Genomic DNA, 26,167 nt, shown 5'->3' on the forward strand with positions numbered 1-26,167 from the left:
GGAAAAATATATATATATGCTAAACCTGGTGCATCCATGGTGAAGGGGCATCTTGCGGATTATGCCCCTTTATACCTCATGCCCCCTTGTACCTCTCGTCTCCCCGTGTCCTCCTCTGCATGGGCAGGTTGGAGGTTAGTATTGGCAGGCATTCACAAGTCAGGAACTCCCTGTATTTGGACTATAAGACATAGTGACTTTCCCCCCGCACTTTTGGAGGAGGAATAGTGAGTCTTCTAGTCCAAAAACATATTTTTGCTCTTTGGGAGTTTAAAAATGTAATAGATAAGAGGAAAACGGGTGAAAAAGCTTTGTGAAGCCCGTTGAGCTGATCCCTTCCACTGTCCTAAATACACAAGTATGCACTCATCTAAGGTTGTATTGGTCCCAGAGTCAAATGCATTATAAATTTTGTCCTGTGTCACTGTCACTTAAGCAGCAGGCAGTACAAATCTTACAGGTTTTGGACTATTCCATATGTACACAACTATTTTAACTTTAAACTTAAAGGAAACCTTAACTGAGCGGGATATGGATGTTTCCTTTTAAGCAATACTAGTTGCCTGACTACTCTGCTGATCTCTGCGGTTGCAGTAGTGGCTGAATCACACACCTGAAACAAGCATGCAGCTAATCCAGTCTGATTCAGTCAGAGCACCTGATCTGCATGCTTGTTCAGTAGATTATGGGGAGGGAAAAAGTCAAAACGGTAAACAAATTGATGCTGCAGAAAAATCCATAGAGATCTTTGCAGAACAGCAGATGCATTGGGTTTGGTGGTCTCTCCTGGCAAATCACAAAGGGGGCTCGATTCACAAAGCCGTGATAAATGATAGCACGGCCGTGATATGCTTAGTGCGCGTACAGGTTTGCGTGCATTAACTCCCCCGTTCACGTGAATGGAGAAAATTAATGTGCGCAAACCTTTTATGTGCGCACACCTGTACACGCACTAACCTGTACACTAAGCATATCACGGCCGTGATATCATTTATCACAGCTTTGTGAATAGAGCCCAAGAAGTGCAGAGCAATATTGGAGGACATTTCTGCACACTTTACATTTTTGGAAAAATAATCATGAACAATTATTTTGGGAAAAGCTAAATGTGTACTCTGCTTTGATTAAGTTTCACAGTGCAAACAGGGCTGTGGAGTCGGAGGTTTTATAAGCCAAGGAGTCGGATGATTTTTGTACCAACTCCACAGCCCTGGGTGCAAACTCCATTTATACCAGTGATGGCTAACCTTGGCACTCCAGCTGTGACAAAACTACAAATCCCATCATGCCTCTGCCTCCCTGAGCTATGCTTAGAGCCTTCAGAGTATTGCAATGCCTCACAGGACTTGTATTTCCATCACAGCTGGAGTGCCAAGGTTAGCCATCACTGATTTATACCATTATTTTAGGCTTCATGTACGCAACAAATATCTGGCGTGTATATAAAGCACAACCTATTAGCTAATACCTCAATGTGGATGTGAGTCTCTTTCAATCTCCACATAATGCCTACAAAGGCAACTCTAGCCAAGCAGTAGAACTGACACGCCTGAAGATACTGCCAAAGTACCTTCTACAGGTAGTCCCCAGTTAAACAAGATAGGGACTGCAGGTCCACAAGTCCAAACACTGTGCCATCTCTGTCCCCCTGTACCTCATCTGTGCCACCAGCGTTATTCCTGTTCCCCTCCCTCCCCTGTGCTACCTCTGCTACCTCTGTGTAACCCCCCAGTGTACAACAGCAAAAAAATGGTTTTCTTGGGTCTTTTTGAAAAAAAAATGTTTTTACTTGTTTCCATAAAATCAAATTTTATATTTTCAGGTTCCTTATGGGTCAGGGACTACCTGTATAGAAATGACTGCCCCCCCCCATCCAAACAAGTGAAATCCCTTTCATGTATTCAAACATTGACAAACAAATCTTAACAATAAACTTGTGATTAGAAGAGACTAACAAATCATTTCATTAAGAAACAAGACAGAGAAGAAGCAGTTATCTTTGTAGTGACAAACACTGAACACGCTGCTAACAATATCCAAATTGGTCAGACATTCCGTCGCTTGGAAGAGTAAGTATAAAAAGCATCTTTAGTTTTTGAAGAGTTTGTGATGATGTTAGCCCATATTCCCAAGCTCAGTCTTTCTTTGTTCTCTTTGCTTTTGCAATGTTTTCCTGCCGTTTCTGCTTTTTCTTCTGCTCCCGCTCTTTGGCCTCGATCATTTTAGCCAGTTTCCATGAGAGGACTGCGCTTGCGAGGAAGAGAGGAGTCAAGGCCAAGATCACCGTCGTAAGGAAACCATATGGGTCCTTGGCAGCCCATTCCACTATATACTCGGCCCAGGCTCGTATATCAATCATGTCTTCTGCAGAAGGTCACTGCGGAGACAAAGCAGAGAGCTCAGAACAGTAATATACTATTCATAGTATCCATTCTCCTTATACTGCCTCATTTCAAGAAGCACAAGACAAGAAAGCAACTTTTTTTTGCAGATTCACCATACATAATAAAAAAAAAAAAAAATTGACTTCCCTATGGCCCCTTTTACACTTGCATTGCACCCAAGTCAATGGGGTGTAATGACAGATAGTACCGCCTGGAAGCAGCTTTCCTCACTGAGTATCACGGATGCTCAACAGACATGAATATTTTTCTGAAATATCTCAGTTTCTGCACCTCCTACACTCCCCAAATTTTCAGGGTGGAGAGGAAACACCCCCCTCTCCACCCTGAAAATTAGCAAATTTGCTGTTTCCACCATCCCCCCCCCCCTCCAGGGACAGAGCTAAGGGGGGGCAAGCGGGTATCTTGCCTTGCCCCAGGCGCAGTTTGTTGAATTCTTAAAAAGGCGGCAAAATGAATGGCAGTTTAGGCGCCAAAACCTGACCTTGCCCCAGGTGCGACTTGTTCTTGATCCGTCCCTGCTCACCTCAGCTTCAAATTGCAGCCCCCAAGCCCTGCTGGTTACTGAGACTGATTACAGCAAACCTATCTTGGGAATCAGCGGGGCTCGGGGGCTGCAATTTGACGCAGATGTACATCAGGGGGTCTCCTCTCCACCCAAGCATTTTGCCAGACTTTTTATGTGTTTTAACAAGAAGTTTTCAATCAGGTGGATACCATTTATTGGCTAACTTAGAAGTACCGTGAATAAAAAGTAAGCTTTTGGCTATTAGCTTTTGTAAAAAAAAAAAAATACAGTAGTCAGGGATTTCAATAGGAAACAAATGTTGATGGGAATAGTAGTGCTGGTTGTATTTTTAAATGCTTTGCAGAATTACAGTTGCCTCCTGAAAAAGCAGAATCCCCATATTACATGCTTACGTGCTTTTTCATATTGCAGCAAAACGCTGCAGTTTTTAGAAGTGTGAACCCTGCCTTAGGCTTCTTTCACATCCTGCACGCATTATGGCCTGCGGCGTGTTGTGGTGCGACACAATCAGCAGTGGTAGTTATTAATTTACCCGACGGGCAAATACCAGCTTCCGACAATTAAAAGCTCCTGCGTGCGTTGAACCGCAACACACCAAAATGCAGCATCAAATGTAAGAGGTAAAATGAATGTCTATGGAGTATTGACTTTGCGTTAAACCGCAGAAAACGGGCGCAGATGTGAAAAAGCAATTTGTGGGAAGCTTGAAAAGATTAGGCAACAGCTGTAGCTGGTAAAGAAGGCTTGGCTACCTGGCTCCTGTGATTTGTCCACCCCTGTTTATTAGCACCTTTGCATTTGTATCCCCATAGCTGCATTCTACACAAAGGCAAATCCGCTTCTTCAATAACCTTACCTATGACAGTATGAAATAAAGTGACCCATGGGAACTAAGAGTATTAGTCAAAAGTTTTCACTTCAAACATCTAATGTATTACGGGGATTTAACAAAGGTCTACATATATGACTGGCTGATCAGTGGGACTTGACTGCACGTCTCCGTTAGCAAATCACCCCCCTGGTGCATTAATAGTCCTTTCCATACATGGCACCACAGCGATGAGGCAAGGGTCCAGCTCAAGTGATGTGCTATACAAAAGCATTAACTTAATTTACTGCCTATTCATATTGCCTGCTGGTAGGCAATCAGCTTCTTGCCTTGCTTGCACAGTTACCATAGAAATGGCACAGTATGAAAAGGAAAACATGCAGGTCTTAGGTGGACAAAAAAGATGAATTAATAGGAAGAAGATAGTAATAGCAGCAGAGCTCACACAATGGAGTAATGGTGCTACACCTGAATACGGAGAGACAATAGAGAAGAGAGAAAGAATAACTTACAGAACAGCAATATAAAAGCAGAAAAGATGTGCTCAGGGAATATCTATGGGGCTTTCAATTGTGTTCTTATCTAAAGACATATATGCTCCATGATAAAACGCACTTCAATAAGAGACTAATATTAGAACCACAAGACGTTCTACTAGCATATGTAACAGGAACGTTTGAAAGGCATCATTGAGACGAAGATGAAGGCTTATCGGTGCTAGTATGGATGAGGTGAGCCACGGCCGCTCGCAGCAAAATGGCTGCAATCACCAATTTGTAAGAAATAGGGGACCAAGGGGGGGAAACACTAACATTGCACACCAGGACCCTCGTCTGTGGCCTTCATGCACGGTGGTCACTTTGGCTACAGTCTGCGCATGCACAATTTTAGTGAACCTATTTGGTTGGTTGTGTGGATAGTGATTTCTACTAATTAGTGGTAGCCACCAGTAGGAACCGGCTGTGGGTCTATGAAGTTTACCATTGGCTCACCTTTCATATACAAAAGAAACCATGTAAACAAGTTAAAGCATCAAGGAACCACAGAGTTAACCTATGGCACAAAAGCAACGGTTTGTAGCATAAAACAACTATACAGGTAATAACAAATGGCTACTAACGTGCAATAGTCGCTACCGTAGCAAAACGGATAAAAATAATTGCTACATTTTTACAGCTGTACCTTAAAGAGACTTTGTAACAAAATTTTGAGCCTTATTTCTTCTATCCTATAAGTTCCTATACCTGTTCTAATGTGGTCTGGCTTACTGCAGCCTTTTCTAGTTGCACTGTCTCTGTATTAAATCTTATCTTCTTTCCTGTGTCGGCTCTGTTGGGCTCAGGCTGGAATGTGTGGAATGTGCAGCACTGCTTGTGATAGGCAGAAGCTTTACACACCCTCTCCAAGCTCTCCTCTCAGCCTATCACACTCTGGTTAGCAGCCATGTCTTTTGTTTGTAAACACTGCCTAAAATTGGCAATTACAAGCCAGGATTGCAGCAGGGAGTGGCAGAAACAGCACAGGGGCCCAGGAGAACATAATGAATAGAATGGTATGCTTTTTATTGTAAGAATTTTAGAGTACAGATTCTCTTTAAAGAAAACCTGAACTGAAAATGAAAAGTCAAAATAAACATATACATATCATACTTACCTTCCATGTAGTCTACTCATCAATCTCTTTCTCCTGTCCTGCATCCTGTTTGTCCACTGGGATCAAGGGAATTCTCTGTCCTCCATTTTGAAAATGGCCGTTACCCCATAACAGCTTTTTGGTCAGCACACTGTTAACCCACCTGGCGGTATGAAAACTTCCGCCAGGAGGCAGCGCAGCTGTGTTTTTTTTTTTTTTTTTTTTTTAAATCATGCAGCGAGCCCAGGGCTCGCTACATGATAGCCGCTGCTCAGCGGCATCCCCCCGCCCACTTCGATCGCCTTCGGCGATCTCCGATCAGGAAATCCCGTTCAAAGAACGGGATTTCATGGAGGGCTTCCCCCGTCGCCATGGCGACGGGGTGGGATGACGTCACCGACATCAGTGACGTCATTGGGAGTCCCGATCCACCCCTCGGCGCTGCCTGGCACTGATTGGCCAGGCAGCGCACGGGGTCGGGGGGGGCGCGCGCGCCGCAACGGATAGCGGCGATAGGGCGCGGGCCGGCTGCGATCAGTGTGCTGGCGCAGTTAGCAAAGTGCTAGCTGCGTCCAGCAAAAAAAAAAAATTATGTAAATCGGCCCAGCAGGGCCTGAGCGGCACCCTCCGGCGGCTTACCCAGTCACACACGGGGTTACCGCCAAGGAGGTTAAACTGTAATATCACCCACTTGAGCCATAGGGAAACATGGACATTACCTGGCAAATTAGCTGTCATCTCAACTATAACTGACAGCAACTGATATATAACTGACAACAACTGATATATTTCAGTTCTGACAAAATGTTGTCAGAACTGGAAGGGATCATTGTCAGAAGAAAATGATGAGCTTCTGAGAAGAACTGATGGCAAGGTAACTATGTAATGTTCATTTGAATATACCTCATGTGTTTATTTTAAATAATTTTACACAATTCAGGTTCCCTTTAAAGAGGAACTTCAGCCTAAACAAACATACTGTCATTAAGTTGCATTAATTATGTTAATTAAAATAGGTAATATAACCTCTTACAGACCCCGTTTTAAAATGTTTGATTTCACGAGAGCAGCCATCTTTTTGGTTGAAATGAGGCGACAGGGAGCATGAGAAAAAGTTCTAACTGTCCTGAGCACTCCTCCCAGCTGCTAGGCAACGAGAACAACATAGGAAATCCCATTATGCTTTGCACAGCATCAGGGGAAAAATGCCCGGGCAGTTTTCTTTGATGGGGCGGAGCTTAGCTTCTGTGCAGCTAAAAATTAGGCTTAACCACTTGCCGACCGCACACTCATACCGTGTGGCGGCAAAGTGGTAGCTGGAGGACCAGCGACGCAGTTCTGCGTCGCCAGGTGCCTCCCTAATTAATCAGGAAAGGCAGCTCGCGCGAGCGGCCGTTTCCTGTCAGATCACGGAGCGGGTCTCCGTGAATAGCCTGCAAGCCGCTGATTGCGGCTCGCAGACTAAATGTAAACGTAGGAGACACATGTCTCCTTTGTTTACATTGTACGCGCCGTAAGGCAGATCGGCGATCCCCGGCCAATCAGCGGCCGGGGATCGCCGCCATGTGACAGGGGACAGCCTGTCACTGGCTGCACAGGACGAATAGCGTCCTGTGCAGCACCGATCACCGGGGGGAAGCAGGTAGGAGAGTGAGGGGGGAATTTCGTCGCGGAGGGGGGCTTTGAGGTGCCCCCCCCCCCCCCCCCGCAACACCCAGGCAGGCAGAAGAGATCAGACCCCCCTGCACATCATCCCCATAGGGGGGAAAAAAGGGGGGCAATCTGATCTCTCTGCCTGCTACCTGATCTGTGCTGGGGGCTGCAGAGCCCACCCAGCACAGATCACTAAAAACAGCACTGGTCCTTAAGGGGGGGGGGGGGGGGGGGTAAAGGGTGGGTCATCAAGTGGTTAAAGAGAATCTGTACTCTAATATTCTTACAATAAAAAGCATACCATTCTATTTCTTATTTTCTCCTGTGCCCCTCTGTGCTGTTTCTGCCACTCCCTGCTACAATCCTGGCTTGTAATGAAGAGTTTTAGGCAGTGTTCACAAACAAATGACATGGCTTCTTACCAGAGTATCATAGGCTGTGAACAGCTATCTGGTGTGACTCATGCAGAGCTTGGAGGGTGTGTGTAAAGCTTCTGCCAATGACAAGCAGTGCTGCATTTTCCACACATTCCAGCCTTAGCCCGACAGACACGACAGAGGAAAGGAGATAAGATTTATTACAGAGACAGTGCAAGTAGGAAAGGCTGCAGTAAGACAGACCACATTAGAACAGTAATAGGAACTTATAGGACAAAAGAAATAAGGCACACAATTTTGTTACAGAGTCTCTTTAACCACCTTAGCGGTATGGACGAGCTCAGCTCGTCCATTACCGCCAGAGGGTGCCGCTCAGGCCCTGCTGGGCCGATTTTGATCAAATAAAGAGCAGCACACGCAGCCAGCACTTTGCCAGCCGCGTGTGCTGCCTGATCGCCGCCGCTCTGCGGCGATCCGCCGCGAGCAGCGGCGAAAGAGGGTCCCCCCAGCCGCCTGAGCCCTGCGCAGCCGGAACAAATAGTTCCGGCCAGCGCTAAGGGCTGGATCGGAGGCGGCTGACGTCAGGACGTCGGCTGACGTCCATGACGTCACTCCGCTCGTCGCCATGGCGACAGGAGAAGCCAAACACGGAAGGCTGCTCATTGCGGCCTTCCGTGTTACTTTTGGCCGCCGGAGGCGATCAGAAGAACGCCTCCGGAGCGCCATCTAGTGGGCTTTCATGCAGCCAACTTTCAGTTGGCTGCATGAAATAGTTTTTTTTTTATTTACAAAAAACCCTCATGCAGCCGCCCTGGCGATCTTAATAGAACGCCAGGGTGGTTAAAGGGACTCCGAGCACCTCTCATGGGCATGCCTTTAAGCCAGACCACTTCCAACAAAGTCGTGCTAGGACCCCTCTGGAGGAGCCTCTTGCAATGGCCATGCATGTCACTTCCTCTTCCTGCTTCATTCAGTGATGCACTTCTCTAACAGAGAAAACGGGTGACCCGGAAGTTATAACATAGCCAAGATGGCAGCCGCGATTTTTAAATTGAAATCGAAGGAGAGCACAAGCTACAGAAAGGTATGCATCTTTAAGTACTTTGCAGTACTGGACAGATTCTTAAAGGCGTACCCTTGAGAGGTGCTCGGAGTCCCTTTAAGTAAGAAAAACAAAGTTCTGATGCTGTGAAACTGTTAAAGAAACACCAAGCCTTTTCCGTACTGCTGAGTAGATTTTTATTCTGGAGGTTCACTTTAAAGAGAATCTGTAACGTCAAAACGTCCCCTGGGGGGGGGTACTCACCTCGGGTGGGGGGGGAAGCCTCAGGATCCTAATGAGGCTTCCCACGCCATCCTCCGTCCCTCAGGGGTCTCGCTGCAGCCCTCCGTAAAGCAGTGACGTCAATATTTACCATCCCGGCTCCTGCGCAGGCGCTCCGACAGCTGTCGGCTCCGAACTAGGCGGAAATCTCCGATCGCCGTCGGGTCTGCTCTACTGCGCAGGCGCAAGTCTCCGGCGCAGTAGAGCGGACCCGACTGAGATCGGGTATTTCCGTCTACTTCGGAGCCGAAAGCAGCCACAGCGCCCCCGCTGGAGCCTGCAAAGGTAAATATTGAATCAACAGGCGGGTCTGTTGCCGGCTGTTCGGAGGGCTGCAGCGAGACCCCCGTGGGACAGAGGACGGCGTGGGAAGCCTCATTAGGATCCCGAGGCTTCCCCCACCCCCCCCACCCGAGGCGAGTACCCCTCAGGGGATATTTTTGATGTTACAGTGTCTCTTTAAGACAACAGTTGGACAAATCTCACTGCGAGGTATCTATTCTGGTGACCACTGTCAAATGTGAAGCTACCTTCCCATTAAAATCTAATATCCAAAACTAAGGCCTCTTTTCCACAGATGGCTCAACTGCTCATTTGTCGAGCAGTTCAGCCACCCGGCTGCCGGCCAAAAGCGTCACTCAGCTGCAATTACATGAGGCAGTTCTTCGGCAGCGGCATTACCCAGCAGTGAAAGACCATCTCATGTCACGTCTGAGCACAATGGAAGTACATGGGACGGGCCACGTGCTGAGCACTGGCCAGTGAATGGGAGAAGCTAACAGGCACTGAATACACTATCTTCAGCTGATTGTGGAAAAAAAGGCCTAAAGCTTGAAGTTAGCTTCTAAATGATAGACAGGGGTGATGAGCTAATTTACTACCAGACTGTTTGAGAATTGCAAAAATGTATACAGTAGTATATTTAGACCAAAGTTCGTAGATAAAAACTATCCTATATAATAATTTGGAAGTGTCTCTGTGTCCCCTGTCCCTGTGTGTGTGTGTGTCCCTGCTTCCAGACCTGACAGTTTTCTGTCTGTGAACCTCATTGCATTGTGGGAAATAACAGTTTTTTCCAACTGCCAAGCTAGCAATATCTCCCTGTTCTCTGTGTGCAATATACTTTGGACAGCGATGGTAGATGAGCAATCGGGACGCGTCTGTGCACGCAATGGGGGGGGGGGGGGGGGGCGTGGCCTAGCGCCTGGTTTTTAATGGCCAGGCCTTTTTACTAGTACTATATAGTAATATCTCTGTTGATGCGTCCTCCTGTGTCCATTGTGCCTGGTACGAAGGGGTGGGTGTCGTGGCCGTGCACGTATTGCGGATCTGTGCGCGAGGTCACAGCGCAGCACTCGGCCAGTTGGCTAGCACCCATAATTTAACAGGTGGGGTTTTTATTTTACTTATAAGTAAAAATGTCACCAGAAAAAGCAGATAAGATTACAAGGCAGAAAAAAAAATGAAACGTTTTTCAGAGAACAAGCGTTCTGAAACACAACACGGATAGCATGCTTCCCCAGTAATAATAAATGAAGCCTTACGATATCTGCACAGTCCATCTCAAACACAGACTGGATTTACTCTGGTGTAAGCAGAAGCTTCTTCCAACACAAATAGCATTCTGTCCTCGTCTGAAACGACACGATCCCACACAGTGTGCAGAAACTGCAGCAAAACAAGGACTGTAACACGCAAGCAGCCCTCTCACTACTGGAACATGCACCAAAATAAGGACACTAGCGAACCAAGGGTGAATATATGGCAAGGCTGCGCCTGATGCCAGAGGCAGTTAGACAAAATTCCTTAAAGGGAACCTGAAGCAGATAAAATTATTGAAAATAAACACATGATGTACCTGCAAATGAATATTACATAGTAACCTCCCTGTCAGTTCCTTTCAGAAGCTCAACATTTTCTTCTTACAGCGATTCCTTCCAGTTCTGACAATATTTTGTCAGAACTGAAATATACCAGTTGCTGTCAGTTTTTGATCAGCAGCTGTCAGTTAAAACTGAATGTGCAAGGTAATATCCATGTTTCCATATGGCTCAAGTGGGTGATATTACAGTTTAACAGTGTGATGACCAGGAAGCGGTTATGGGGTAATGGCCATTTTTAAAATGGAGGACGGAGAATTCCATTGATCACAGTGAACAAATGGGACACAGGAGAGGAGAAAGACTACACAGGAGGCAAGTATGACCTGTGTATGGTTATTTTACATTTTTATTTTCAGTTGAGGTTCTCTTTAAAGAGGACCCGAACTCAGAACCTCCTCTCTGCTCTAAAAGATACACAACAGCATAATAACCTTTAAAAGAAAAATATTTCTTTGTTTCAGCTGATACAAATACTGCAATAAATCTGCAGTGTGTCTACTGACTGCTTTCACAGAAGCAGACATATTGTTAACATGCTGTGTTTACCAATTAGCTCTGCAGCTGAGAGATCAAATTAGAACGTGTGATTAGACTCAGATGAGGGGTAATTAGACAGGCTAAACTCTCTAAATACAGGGTGGGCCATTTATATGGATACACCTTAATAAAATGGGAATGGTTGGTGATATTAACTTCCTGTTTGTGGCACATTAGTATATGTGAAGGGGGAAACTTTTCAAGATGGGTGGTGACCCTTGCGGCCATTTTGAAGTCGGCCATTTTGAATCCAACATTTGTTTTTTCAATAGGAAGAGGGTCATGTGACACATGAAACTTACTGGGAATTTCACAAGAATGCTCGGACCTGACACCCATAATGTGGTGGTGCACCATAGTATGGGTGTCAGGTCCGAGCATTCCTAGATGAACAGTTTCCTGGAAAGTGGATTGGTCATTGTGGGCCAGTTGAATGGCCCCCAAGGTCTCCCGATCTGACCCCCTTAGACTTTTATCTTTGGGGTCATCTGAAGGCAATTGTCTATGCTGTGAAGATACGAGATGTGCAGCACATGAAACTACGGATACTGGAAGCCTGTGCTAGCATTTCTCCTGCAGTGTTGCTATCAGTGTGCGAAGAGGGTTGCATTGACAATCCAACACAATGGGCAGCACATTGAACACATTTTATAAGTGGTCAGAAACTTGTAAATAACTCATGAAAGAATAAAGTTACGTTAAAACCAAGCACACCATAATTTTTCTAGTGAAATTCCCAATACGTTTGATGGGTCACATGACCCTCTTCCTATTGAAAAAACAAAAGTTAGATTCAAAATGGCAGACTTCAAAATGGCCGCCATGGTCACCACCCATCTTCAAACGTCTCCCCCCTCACATATACTAATGTGCCACATAGAGGAAGTTAATATCACCAACCACTCCCATTTTATTGAGGTGTATCCATATAAATGGCCCACCCTGTACATACAGGGTGCATTTCTAGGTTTTCCTTCCAACATGAGCGTTATGTATGACATGTCACTAACCAGGTCTGTGTAGTCTGACATCTTTGGGTCTAGGAGTCTGATTCCAGGAAAATATGCACCAAATCCTACTCCTAATAAAAAGGTCACAGGTGGCAACATCTTTAGTGCTGTCAGTTGCATCTCTGTGGAATGTTTTTTTACTCTTTGTTACAAAGACAGTAGAAATAATACCTTGTCTACCAGAGTGCTCTGGGAGGGGAATTGTGCATAGCTAATCAGCCTAGGCCAAGCATCACTGGTTGGGGGGGGGGGGGGGGGGGGGGAGGTTACATACCAAAATACAGCAACACACTCATAGGAAGCGTTTCTGATGCTGAAACCAGGATAATTAATGTAAAAGTAGGTATCCTGAATCATTTAATACATTTTACTATGTCACTGAGGGGCCTCTATAAACCCGGTCTTCTATAAAACGAGCATGCTTTGTTTGGTTATACAGAACTGGGCCAACACAGATAAACCTCATCTGCCAAAGAAAGCTTTACATTGCTTATTTTCTAAGGAAAAAAATAAAAGAATGGACTGCAATTTATCCCTCCACTTCCTCATATACCGGGATGCTAAAAAGACTTTTCAGTCATGCAAAAGAATAATAATAAAAAAAAAAAAAAATTCTAATTATACAGAGACTCCTGAATTCTATAATCCCATAATCCCTTTTTATAAATTCACAAAAGACAGCCCCTTTCAATTAACTTGTGTCGTTGTTAATATTAACATCACCCACACCTATATTATGGATTATTCCCATTAATACATTGCTATAATAAAACTAGATTTCAAGATGAAAAGAATTCTAAGAGTGCCTTTGAAGTTATCACTGCTATTGGCTGGTCCGAGATGAAACCTCCATTTTTTACCGTAATCATCATTGACTTCATTTTTTTTTTACATTTTTATTCTTGCTGGGAAATGTTAAGCTTTACAGTGATTGTGATCTGGATCGCATAACTTAAGGCTGAAGACCAAGAAGCCTTATTCATTAACATTTAAAATAAATGGATGTAGTTCCCCACGCATGAATTATTGCAGAGTAACTTACCTCACTGGATGCTCCATTAATTTACCTAATGTGCAAATCTTGGCACCTGTAAGCAGCTGCAGTAAAACGCAGGAGCCGCTGGTTATCTCACGCATCCATCTGGGTTCAGTCTTATCAGGAAGTACTGAACATTTAGGGCCTGTTCTCATTGGGGCGATTACCACTAATCACTGGCAATTGCTAGCGCTTTTTAAAGCGTTAGCGCAATATTAAGTATATGGCAGTGATCTCACTGCTGCGATTGCCGCCGATCGCTTTTTACGGCGATTTTAGAGTGATCGTGTGTAGAATGCTAAAAAGCGCTAATCGCAATGGCTCAAAAATTGAGAGAGTGTACATTAATTTGCCTGCGCTAATCGCGGTAGAATTACAAGGGCGACCACAAGTGAGAATGGGCCCTTAAAGAGAACCCACGGTCCTTGTGCTGCCACTGTCAGTCTCCCCCCCGGCTCTGCTGTCCCCCCAGCGCAGGTGAATAACAGGCTTGTCTCTAGCCCGTTATCTACCTGCGTTTGTCACTCCATTACAGGCTCCCCCGGCCGATCCCCATTGCCACTAGCTTCCTCCAATGGGAACCTAAGCCACGACCCAGGAAGTACTTGCTGCTCTTTAGAATGCAGTCTTAAAAATTCTGAAGAGAGAATATGTAAGCTGCCATATTTATTTACTATTAAACAACAACAGTTTCCTGCAGGGCTGTGGATTTGGTACAAAAATCATCTGACTCCCGACTACTCAGTTTATGAAACCTCCGACTCCAGGTACCCAAAACTGCTCTGACTCCTCGACTCCCAACTCCACAGCCCTGCTTTCCTGGCAGCACTGCTGGTTTATTTGGCTGCAGTAGTGTCTGAAGTGCACCAGAAACAAGCATGCAGCTAATCTTGCCAGATCTGACAATAATGTCAGGAAACCGTGTTTGTATTTGCAGAGAAAGACAAAAAGCGAGTGGCACTCCCTATACTATATTTGCAAGCAGTGCGTAAGAAAGCAAATAAATTCTCACCATACCATCAGCGGTGACACTTGTCTGTTGCTGGGACGTGTGCTCTGCGGTTGGGAGATGAAGAAAGCGTAGGTGCAATTTTCCAAATGAAGAGAAAGAACTCCGGGCACCTTCCGTCCAGTGCTTTTATTGCAAGTGATGGCAGACAATGTTCTGGGCACCGTATCAAAGAGATACCTTCATCTGGTGGTCCTCAGTGGTGATGGGGCAGTGGAGGTGAAGGAGCCAGGGCACTAAGTGGGACTGGCGACGGCCGTTTCGCGTCTATCCAGATGCTTGGTCACGCTGCGTACCACTGTCTATCCAGACGTTTGGTCACGCTGCGTACCACTGTCAGACAGTGGTACGCAGCGTGACCAAGCGTCTGGATAGACGCGAAACGGCCGTCGCCAGTCCCACTTAGTGCCCTGGCTCCACCGCACCATCACCACTGAGGACCACCAGATGAAGGTATCTCTTTGATACGGTACCCAGAACATTGTCTGCCATCACTTGCAATAAAAGCACTGGACGGAAGGTGCCCGGAGTCCTTTCTTCTTTCTCTTCATTTGGAAAATAATGTCAGGGAAACCTGATCTGCTGCATGCTTGTTCAGGGTCTATGGCTAAAAGTATTAGAGGCAGAGGATCAGAAGGTTAGCCAGGCAACTGGTATTGCTTAAAAGGAAACAAATACGGCAGCCTCCACATACTCCTTGCTACGGTTGCACCTTAAATTTAGAGGATACCTGAGGTGACATGTGACATGATGAGATAGACATGGGTATGTACAGTGCCTAGCACATAACTATGCAGTTTTCCTTTTTTTCCTTTCTCTGCCTGAGAGAGTTAAATTACTTCTTTAAGTCAAGACAGAGCGTGGCGAGTGCACACAATAAAGTCCACTGTAATAACTTCAACACCGGTGGTGCATCATCCGGATATAATTGCATAGATAATTCAATGTTTTCAAAGAAGGGGTAAAGATTCCAGGAGCAGCTCACCATCACTTTAACCACTTAACAACCTCTGCCACGCTTATCTACGCCCCTTTAAACTTCACCTGATTCACAGGGGCGTAGATAGGCAACTCCTGTTTATTTTGCTGCTGTGCGCGTTCGCGTGCGCGTTCGCGTCCATGCAGATGTGCATACGCGTCGGGCACCCGCTGGTCCGTGATTGGCTGATGTGAACATGTGTTCACAAAGCCAATGACGGTGCTCATTCATGCAGAATGTGTGTAAACATTGCATCAGTCTGTACGCTGTTACAGTTACTGAGATCACTCGTGAGAGGATCTCAGTTAACTAGCACAGCATTAGTGACTGATCAGCATCAGTGAGGTTTTTTTAAAGGGGAACAAACATACTGTCATCACGTTACATTAGTTATGTTAATTAGAGTAGATAGGTAATATAATCTTACCCACCCTGTGTTAAAAGAACAGGCAAATGTTTGTGATTCATGGGGGCTGCCATCTTTGTCATGGGGGCAGCCATCTTTTTGGTTGAAAGGAGGTGACAAGGAGCAGGAGACACAGTTCCAACTGTCCTGTGTCCTGATCACCCCTCCCAGCTGCACACACTAGGCTTCAAATGTCAAATAAAAAAAAAAATTGCACCAAAACGGCAGAACGAGAACAACAAAATCAGAAATCCCATCATGCTTTGCACAGCAACAGGGGAAAAAAGCCCGGGCAGTTTTCTTCTGTGCAGCTAAAAATGAGGCTTGTATAAGAGAAACAAAGTTCTGATGCTGTGAAACTGTTAAAGAAACACCAGGCCTTTTCAGTGCTGCTGAGTCGATTTTTAGTCCGGAGGTTCACTTTAAATAAATTATACCCCCATTAAGCCCATTAACCCTTGCCTCCCTTAAATGTGAAAATTGCTGTGGTTTTTAGGTGAAAAACCCTGTGGTAGAGAAGTGGTTAAAAATATACCATTTATTCCAACATTGTTAAAAAATTGAAAAAGCTATAAACACTGTATAAAAATATACTTATCAAGCACAAGAGTGGATAAGAGGTGCAGAGGATGAGTCAACGGCCGTTTCGCCCCCACTTAGGGCTTTCTCGAGACCGAACCAGTTCGGTCTCGAGAAAGCCCTAAGTGGGGGCGATAGGGCTTTCTCGAGACCGAACCAGTTCGGGCTCGAGAAAGCCCTAAGTGGGGGCGAAACGGCCGTCGACTCATCCTCTGCACCTCTTTTCCACTCTTGTGCTTGATAAGTAGATTTTTATACAGTGTTTATAGCTTTTTCAATTTTTTAACAATGTTGGAATAAATGGTATATTTTTAAAGTGATGGTGAGCTGCTCCTGGAATCTTTACCCCTTCTTTGAAAACACTGAGTTAAATATCAGGTATGTAAGTGGCTGACTCAGTCCTGACTCAGACAGGAAGTGACCCTCACTGATAGGAAAGTGTTTTATAGCTGGAATTTCTTAACAGGAAATGGCTTCTGGGAGCAGGAAAGAGATAAAAAGGGTAAATAGTTCATAGATTTTAGCTCTGGCATACTTCAATGAATGTGTCATTGAGCAAAAACAAAACAGTTAAAACTTAAAAAGTAGATTTAAAACATAAAATAAAACTGTGGAATATCTTAAAAGTCATTTTTAGGAGAAGGAAGATAGATACAATCGTTTATTTCATTCGTTTATTTTCGCCTCAGGTGTCCTTCAAAATAAAAATATGAGATTCAGTTCTAGGTTACCTATGTTCTATTAACCATCAGAACTACACAAACAATTATCTTACAAGTTTACTTTCTGTTCAGGTGTGCTTTAAAGGGATGGGAAAGCAGCATTAGCAGCCAGATGTCACACTCTTTGGTCATTTTGCTGGAATGCTGGACAGAACAAATACTTCTCTGGGTAATCATCTGCACTGAAACACAGGGCTCAAAATAAACCTTATGTTCAGAGTGCCATGAGTGCTGCCTGTTTGCGCTGCTGTGTACTAAGCCTAATAACTCAGAATGCGATAAACAACCCTAATAGATATGTACCTAGGTGGAAAGAGGAAAAAAAAAAAGAAAAGGGGAAAATACACATTTTCTTCTGGGACAGCTTTAAACACTGCAAGGATTTTACCGGTTATTGCTGCATAGAGCTTTCCTCTGGCTGTAACAAAGTACCCAGCAAGCTCATGGTGAACCAGAACTCCTATGTGTGTGAAAAGGGCCCTTTTCCACCAGCGCGTTTGCGCTGGCTGAATCGCAAAAACGCAAACCGCTAGCGATTTTACAATCGCTACGGTTTGCTTTTTAACATAGGAATCGCGGTAGGTCATTTCCACTACCGCGATTCGTTTTTTACTTGATCGCGATCGCGCCGCGGAGCGACTTTTGCCGCGATTTTGCTATGCAGTGCATAGGATAGCAAAATCGCGGCCGCGAACGTCGGGGAATCGCCGCTAATTGCGATTCAGCAATCGCTAGCGTTCAGCGTGAACGCTAGCGATTGCTAGTGGAAAAGGGCCCACAATAAGGGGCTACAATGAACCAAAAAGCCCTCTAACATGCATGGAAAACAAAAGTTAGTTTTCCTATGGCTGTAGCTCTCTGTCTGCCTGCTCGTTTATAGGCGATAGCGCTAGGTTTTGCTTTTAAGAAGGTCCAGTTTAGTATAGCAAGGCCAGCATTTACTATCCATGTACAGTAAAATCCCTTTATAGTAAACTCCAAGTTTACTATATCAGAATTCATCATAAATTGTATATTCATACAGGCACATGGTCGGGACCTGAGGACTGAGGTTACTATAGCCAGAGGTTTACTATATAAGGGAAAAAGTTAGGTGTACGAGAGAAATCGCCGCTGGGAGACTGATGCAGGATACAGCTGATATACAGCTTACCCTGCTTATGAACAAGTTACGGTGGCGTTAATTACTATTCCTCCTCTGGGACCACATGGATGGTGGGGAATTATGTAATTTGGCTTCCAGCTTTTGCTAGCGGCCGAATTACAGTGTTTTACAAGTAACTTTAGCTCCGTCTTCTGGCGTCGCCAAAGTTACTCACTATGCGCCGCTATAGCTGTAATTCCTATTAGGGCCTAAGGTGGCGCTGGCTGCACCCAAATCTCCTGCGCTATAATCCACGTGCTGGAAAGTTAGATACTTTCTAGGATTCTAGGATAGAGGGAAGCTTCTAGATCCTCCAGAGGCTTCCCATCTCCCTCCTCTGGAAGTTTTGCAGCCACACTCCTGGCAATGAACAAGTGCGGCTGCACTTGTAGCACAGAGTCACTTGGGCTCAGCTTTTTATGCCGCGCCCAAGCCTATCTGAGCAACTGTGCAGGCCTAAGGCATTGTGCGATGTGTGGCCACACAATTTCACATAGGTCTACTTCTAGTAAGACGCTAAAGGAAAGCTGTAATGTACTTTAAAAAAAGTTGAACTTACCTCAGGCTTCTACCAGCCCCCTGCAGACGTCTTGTGGCCACGCCGGGACAAAACGATCCCCCAGATGCCCCACCAAGGCTCAGCTTCGTCTACTTACAAGTCGTCGGCCACTGACCCTGCATGGCCCTGGCCGAACACGTCCTTGCTCCTATCGCCCACTGCGCAGGCGCAGTGGCCCAGAGGATTGGTTTGGCACAGGACTTCTGCAGGGGGCTGGTAGAAGCCCCAGGGAAGTTCAAGTTTTTTTTTTTTTAATTCATTACGGGTTTCCTTTAAACTCTAGTAAGACGTTAAACTAAACTCTACTGAAGTGATTGGAGCTGTAAATCACTAATACGGGTTAAATGGTACCAAGACTGGAATATGATTGTCCTTTTATAAATATTTTAAAAGTGAATTTTAAAAACAGGTAATTTTTTTGTTCTCTACCAGCTTATAGCTTACTAATAAATACTGCTTTCTGTTATTAGCATGGGAACCTCTGAGGTTTTTATTATTGTATAAACCTCCATTCAGAAGATTCTGCTCACTTCTTGACTGCCACACTTACACCTTTATGTTAGTTGATGATGGGTGGAATAGGAATCAAACTGAATAAGCCAAATACAACTAAGATAGATAGAGATATAGAGATAGATAGATAGATAGATAGATATAGATATAGATATATATATATAGATATATATATATATATATATATATATATATATATAGATATAGATATATATATATAGATATAGATATATATATATAGATATAGATATATAGATATATATAGATATATAGATATAGATATCCGGTCACTCGGCATCCAACACCGCTCCAGCGGTTTACTGTTTGCGGGGAGTGCTTAGCCGAGCCGGCTCAGACACGCGACTTCCAGTCCTCCAATCTAGAGAAGAGACGTCACTACCTGATGCGTCTCATTCGGAATGCTGTGGCCACTTCTTTGCGTTCCACCTGGCCAATTCTCTTCCGCTTGCCACAATACCGCAGTATAACGTGGCAAGCGGAGGACCGGAAGTCGCGTGTCTGAGCCGGCTCGGCTAAGCACACCCCGCAAACAGTAAACCGCTGGAGCGGTATTGGATGCCGAGTGACCGGAGAGAACCCGCGTACAGGGAAGGATCCTTAGAACCAGCAGACGACATCTAAGCTGAGGTCTCTGAGCGAGACCGCTGGGAGTGGTGAGACCCAATAAGTAACTTTCTGTGCATTAGTTTCTCTTGCAATCCTGAGAATTAAGGGTCTGTCTATTTGAAGAGGATACGAGTTACAACTCAAAGATCTAACAATCCAATACGAACATTGGTAATACTGCACAGTGCTCCCAGGATCATACTAGTCCTATATGTCTCAGGAGTAATTTTCCTCCACTTAATATTTTAATTTCTAATTTTAATTTTGTAATATTTTTTCATTTTTGTAGCTCTTTTTGCTACCAGTTTTAATATTTTTTTCGGTGGATTTGTATTTTTTAAAGGGGAACCAGCATGCTCTATGTATGAATGTATGTGCGCATGAGAGTGTGTATATGTTCTGAGATACAAGGGCTGCTAGATGAATTATTGTCCATAATAAAACGTTTTCTTACCACAAATACAAAATCTCTGTACTAATTGATGTCCAGCGCACTCCCTACCACTATATATTCAACCTCTGAACCATTAGCACAAGTGCGAGATGGCCATCGCTTGTGCATGGCTATTTCCTCTGTGCACAAGCAGCTCCATGCTATCTTGCAGGCACGGGCAGTCAGTCCACCCGCGCTTGTTGTCAGACGGTAGCATGTACCGCAAAGAAGAGCAGCCTGGCGACCAACCGTGGAGTCAAGAGGGAGCAGAGAAGCGTCTGAACCATCAAGAGATTTCCCCTCTACTGAGGTAAGCCTCTAACTTTTTGTTAATTAAAAATCACAGGTTTGCTTTAAACCACATCCCTGTCACACCTCTAATCATGCCCCACCTCACCCATACTACAAAGAATACATTAACAAATGACCACGTTTTCTTTTTCAAAATGCACTGGCTCTGACACTTTCTGTTTTTCCTTCTTGTTCACATTTGAAATTACAAATAAGTCATGAGGAGAGCGAGAGGATTTAGGCTGCATTTCCACTTGTGCGGTGCGAATCGCCACGGTAAAAATTCGCATGCGAATTTCGCATGCGGATCCATGCGAATTTTCATGCGAATTTGCATGGATGACGATGTATGCGAATTTAACCATGGCAGTTCTGGTGTTCTTTTCCATTGTTTCTATGCGAATTCGCATGGAAATTCGCAAACCCAAACCTCATGCAAATTTCCTATTAAATACATTGTATGCGATTCGCATAGCGGTATGCGAATTCTGATGGCTCTGCCATGCGAATTTTTCCTGCACAGAAAAACTCAAAGGAATCCTGACAAGTGGAAACAGTCCCATTTACTTGTATTGCTATGCAAATTTGCATGCGAAAAACGCATGCGAATTCGCGATAGTGGATATGGGCCCTTATAGTTAACTGGGGCTACTACCAGCCCCCCTGTAGTCTGTTATCTCCCTCGGTATCTGTCCTGTCAACTCTGGTCTTCCGCTGTCAGCCCCAGATGACACTGACTACTGCCCACGCAGCCCCAGCCGTGTGCCTCCTCGATCGCGCTCCCATGATCAGGAGCATTCTACGCCTGTGCAGTTAGTTAAAGTAAACCCGAGATGATGTAAAAGAAATAAATTATACATACCTGGGGCTTCCTCCAACTCCTCCAGGCTGATCGGTCCCTCGCTGTCCTGCACAGCCTGGATTCTCCGCAATTTGCCCCGGAAAGTCCTCCGGTCCAGGCGTACTATGCATGCACGGGCCAGCCGCACACGAGCACTCCTGTGGCCGGGAGAATTCTGTGCCTGCGCAGTATGCTTCTGACCACAGGAGCACACATGGCTGGACTGCACCTGCACCAACTGGAGGATTTTCTGGAGCAAATTGCAGAGGATCCAGGTGGCGCATAAGGGCAGCTTGAGACTGATCAGCCTGGAGGTGGCTGGAGGAAGCCCCAGGTATGCATAATTTCTTCCTTTACACCATCCCATGTACCCTTTAAAGCTTGTAACTTGTAACAGGTGCAGAATGCTCCCGGTCACAGGAGGGTCATAGGGTACAGTAGATAGTCAGGAACTTTACCATGATTGATAGGTGGAGAACAGAGGCGTTCGGACAGACACAAGGGTTCGGAGCAGACGGACTACAGGAGGCTGGATAAAGCAACAGGCAAGTATAAATCCTTTGTTGTGGTTGTCTTAGATACACAAATGTATAAATTTAAAGAGACACTGAAGCAAAAAAAAAAAAAAAAATTATGATATAATGAATTGTATGTGTAGTACGGATAATTACTAGAACATTAGTAGCAAAGAAAATATTCTCATGTTTTTATTTTCAGTTAGTGTTTTTATAACAGTGCATCATTTCTAATATTTGCAGTTTACACACTACTCAGCATTCAAATGATTTTACAGAGCAGCCCAGTGAACTATTGACCTGTCCTCTGCAGTGAAAAAGATGATACAGTAACTGACAGTTATCTCAACTGTCAGTCACTGTCTCTATTTTTATCTCAACAAGCTTCAGAAGACAGAGCTCTCCACAACTTTGAAAGTCATGGAGCTCAATGGCTCTTTTGCAAAGATATTTCTTAAAGGACTACTGTAGGGGGGTAGGGGGGGAAAAAAGAGTTTTACTTACCTGGGGCTTCTAACGGTCCCCCGCAGATGTCCTGTGCCCGCACAGCCAGTCACCGATGCTCTGGTCCCCGCCTCCGGTTCACTTCCGGAATTTGTGACTTTACAGTCGGAAAGCCACTGCACCTGTGTGGCCGCGCCTGCGCTCTCACTGACATCACCAGGAGAGTACTGCGCAGCTGCAGACTGTACTGGGCCTGCGCAGGACACGTCAGCAGGAGCGAGGACGCTGCTGCGCAGGTACAGTGCTTTTCCAACTTCAAAGTCGCAAATTCTGGAAGTGAACCGGAGGTTGGGACCAGAGCATCGGTGACTGGCTGTGCAGGCACAGGATGTCTGCGGGGGGGGGGGGGGGGGGACTGTTAGAAGCCCTGGGTAAGTTCAACTCCTTTTCCCTCTACCCCCTACAGTAGTCCTTTAACTCTTCATGTACTGGAAACAATATTAGACTTATGTCTCTGCTCTGCTTTTTTAGCTGTACTACACATACAAATCATATCAAGTTTTTTTTTTTTTCACTTTAGCATTTCTTTAAGCGCTGGGAATTAAGTTTAAAATGAACTAAACATTTTTCAGTAGAAAATAAATATATATTTAGACAGATTTGGAGAACAGTCCTGAATGATAGAAGAGGGAATCCTAAAGTGAGACTATCCCTGTGAATAAGGGACAGTTGGGGAGATACTGAATTCATTTCACTAACTCGTCATCTTGTAACGGGTGTTTGTGCTTTAGGTAGTGATTACTGTATGCTGAATTAATTCCGCATGGAGCTGCCAGAATCAGACATAATGACCCTGCTGGGATTTGTAGTTCTGCAGTGCTGCATACAATCACCTTCCCTCCATCCCCCGAGATGCAGCGTGCCCCACTCACCAGCTAGCTCATGTATGCCCCGTCAGCCGCCAATTACAGCTTCCTGCCAGCCGCACGGTACAGCGCTTCCTGGTAGTGTTGTCCGGATCATGAACGATTCGGATCTTTGATCCGAATCTATTTTATGAGTCGATCATCCGAATCATCAAAATGAACGATTCGGATCGCAAAAGGGGCGGGGCCAGAAGCGACACGCCCCCTCTCAGCGGGCAGCGGGGGCCTGGAGGCAGAGCTGAGATGGATCGCTCTGTTGTATGGGAGGCAGCCTTGCAGGGACAGCAGGTAGATGAGAGAGAGGGGACATGGGTGCCACTGCCAGATATGTGTAGAGCACCCATACTGGCTATAACGTGCTGCCCATTACAGGCTGGCTGTTCCGTAGTGCTGCACAGTGATCACATGGGAAACTTTTGGCTCAGCACAGCTCAGTAACTTTGCAGACAGTGTGATTGAAAGGCAATATAATCCTCCTGCACTCGGCACTAAACAGCTGCACTTATCTTCTGGGAATGCTTTCCTTCACTGTGCGACCTTTTCTTTCAAAGTGTACAGATGAGCATATAGGTGAAATGTATGTAAAGCATATGATTGCAGCATGTGGGTATTACGTGCAAACATTTCTGCTCTCTGCTCGTCCCTCCTCCCTTCTCTGTCCACTCCCTGCCCTCTGTCCATCTTCTCCCCTTCTCTGTGTGTCCACCTCCCTCCCCTTCTCCTGTCCACAGCAGGGAAAGACCTGTCCTGCTAGTCATTTCACCCCGAATGCTTCGGTAGTAAAATGATCCGAGATTCGGATCAAAGATCCGGATCTTTTCAATGATCCGATTCGAATCATCCGGATCATTGAAAAGATCCGAACTTCCCATCTCTACTTCCTGGAAGTGACACGTGACACGGCAGCACTACGGAAGCCGCCACCTGATTGGACACGTCGGGGCTCGCTTCATTGAGCAGATCGTTCGGAGCCGCCGCGCGTTTGGTGACGTCACAGACACTTCAGGCTGATATAGAGCGGAGGCGTGGTCTGTGCTGGCTGGCAATGCTCACTGTAAACCCGGATGTGGTTGTGTGTTTGGAGCCTGTGCTTCTGAAATAAGATGTTATTATAAGTTGGTCCTCTTATCTACTGTTAGACATATAGCTGGAGCAAATCTGGAATAAGATGTTATTATAACATGGTACTCTTATCTTGTAGGAATATTGCTGAAGCAAATCTGAAGGAAAAAAATACACCAGGTTTTACATGTATAGGGAAGGCTCTGGACTAGAAGTATGCTTGCTTTCTATATAGACCTTTTACATTTGACTTAGGGGTGTCAAACTCAAATACAAAGTTTGCCAAAATTGAACGCTGGGACCAAGTAGCGGGTCAACCTCTGTCTAGTTGCCAATTTATAAAGTTCCCTGGTGTCTAGTGGTACCCCTACCTCCCCTATACAGTTTCCTGTACTAGTGGCCTTCCTCCCTCACCTATGCAGATTCCTGGTGTGTAATGGCCCTTCCCCTATACAGTCCCCTTGTGTCTAGTGCTTCCCCCCTCCATACACATACCTCCCAACTTTTTGAGATGAGAAAGAGGGACACTTAAGCTACACCCCTGATCACATCCCTAGTCACACATACCATAAAGATTTCATAATTCAATCCACACTGGTCCTTTCTATCCTGGTTCATTTTTATTCATATTAACATTTTAAAATTAGTAATATATCAATTTAAAGGATGGAAATAAAGTTTAGAGTCAATCAAACACATTTTTTAGTAGAAATATATATATATATATATCTATATATATATATATATATATATATACAATAACATTTCTATAGCGCTTTTCTCCCATAGGACTCAAAGCGCTTGGGCTCTCTCAGATTCAGTAATTAGTAGGATGAAGTATTCACACAACAAAAGTTATATTTCTGCAAATGCCAAACTGAACAGGTGGGTTTTCAGTCTGGATTTAACCCTCCTGGCGGTTTGCAAAAAAATCGCCAGGGGGCAGCAAATCTTTTTTTTTTTAATTTTTTTTTTTCATGTAGCGAGACAAAGTCTCGCTACATGATAGCCGCTGCTCAGCGGCATCCCCCCAGCCCCTCCGATCGCCGCCGGCGATCGGAGATCCGGAGATCCCGTTCAAAGAACGGGATCTCCCGGAGGGCTTCCCCCGTCGCCATGGCGACGGGGCGGGATGACGTCACCGACGTCATCGACGTCGTGACGTCAAAGGGGATTCCGATCCACCCCATAGAGCTGCCTGGCACTGATTGGCCAGGCAGCGCACGGGGTCTGGGGGGGCGGCTGCGGCGCGACGGATAGCGGCGGATTGGCGGGTAGCGGCGGCGATCGGGCACTGCACGCAGCTAGCAAAGTGCTAGCTGCGTGCAGCAAAAAAAAAATTATGCAAATCGGCCCAGCGGGGCCTGAGCGGTGCCTTCCGGCGGCTTACCCCGAGCTCAGCTCGGGCTTACCGCCAGGAAGGTTAAACACGTCCAGGGATGGGGCTGTCCTGATCTGTTGAGGCAAGGAGTTCCAAAACGTAGGGGCAGCATGACAGAAGGCTCTGGGACCAAACGTTTGCAGGTGGACTCTGGGTATGACTAGATTATTAGAACCTGTGGATCTGAGAATGCGGGGATTGCTACGCAGCTGTAACATATCTTTCATGTATCCAGGGCCTAGATTATTCAGGGATTTAAATGTCAGTAGGCCGATCTTGAATAGGACCCTCCATTCTATAGGTAGCCAGTGAAGGGAATGCAGGACTTGCGTTATGTGGCAGTGACAGGGTTGGTTGGTTAGCAGTCTGGCAGCAGTATTCTGTATCAGCTGTAGGCGGTACAGGGCCTTTTTTGGAAGGCCAGTGTAGAGAGTATTGCAGTAGTCCAGTCGGGATGTGATGAAGGCATGGACTAAGGTTGGCAGATCTTCTGGGGGTATGAGGTGCTTGATTTTTGTAATGTT

The 26,167-nt window shown here is 45.4% G+C and overlaps 1 protein-coding gene across 1 annotated transcript; it reads right to left on the reverse strand.

Moving 5' to 3' along the window:
• Positions 1-1,934: 1,934 nt before the first annotated feature.
• SMIM15 (small integral membrane protein 15) lies at positions 1,935-23,313 on the reverse strand. Its single transcript, XM_068271779.1, has 2 exons — positions 23,207-23,313; positions 1,935-2,377 (listed from the first exon to the last, which is right to left on the reverse strand). The coding sequence occupies exon 2, from the start codon at positions 2,357-2,359 to the stop codon at positions 2,135-2,137; it is 225 nt and encodes a 74-aa protein (XP_068127880.1). The 5' UTR covers positions 2,360-2,377; positions 23,207-23,313; the 3' UTR covers positions 1,935-2,134.
• Positions 23,314-26,167: the final 2,854 nt, after the last annotated feature.

The sequence above is a fragment of the Hyperolius riggenbachi genome, chromosome 1 (assembly GCF_040937935.1).
Source record: "Hyperolius riggenbachi isolate aHypRig1 chromosome 1, aHypRig1.pri, whole genome shotgun sequence".
Lineage (NCBI taxonomy): Eukaryota > Metazoa > Chordata > Amphibia > Anura > Hyperoliidae > Hyperolius > Hyperolius riggenbachi.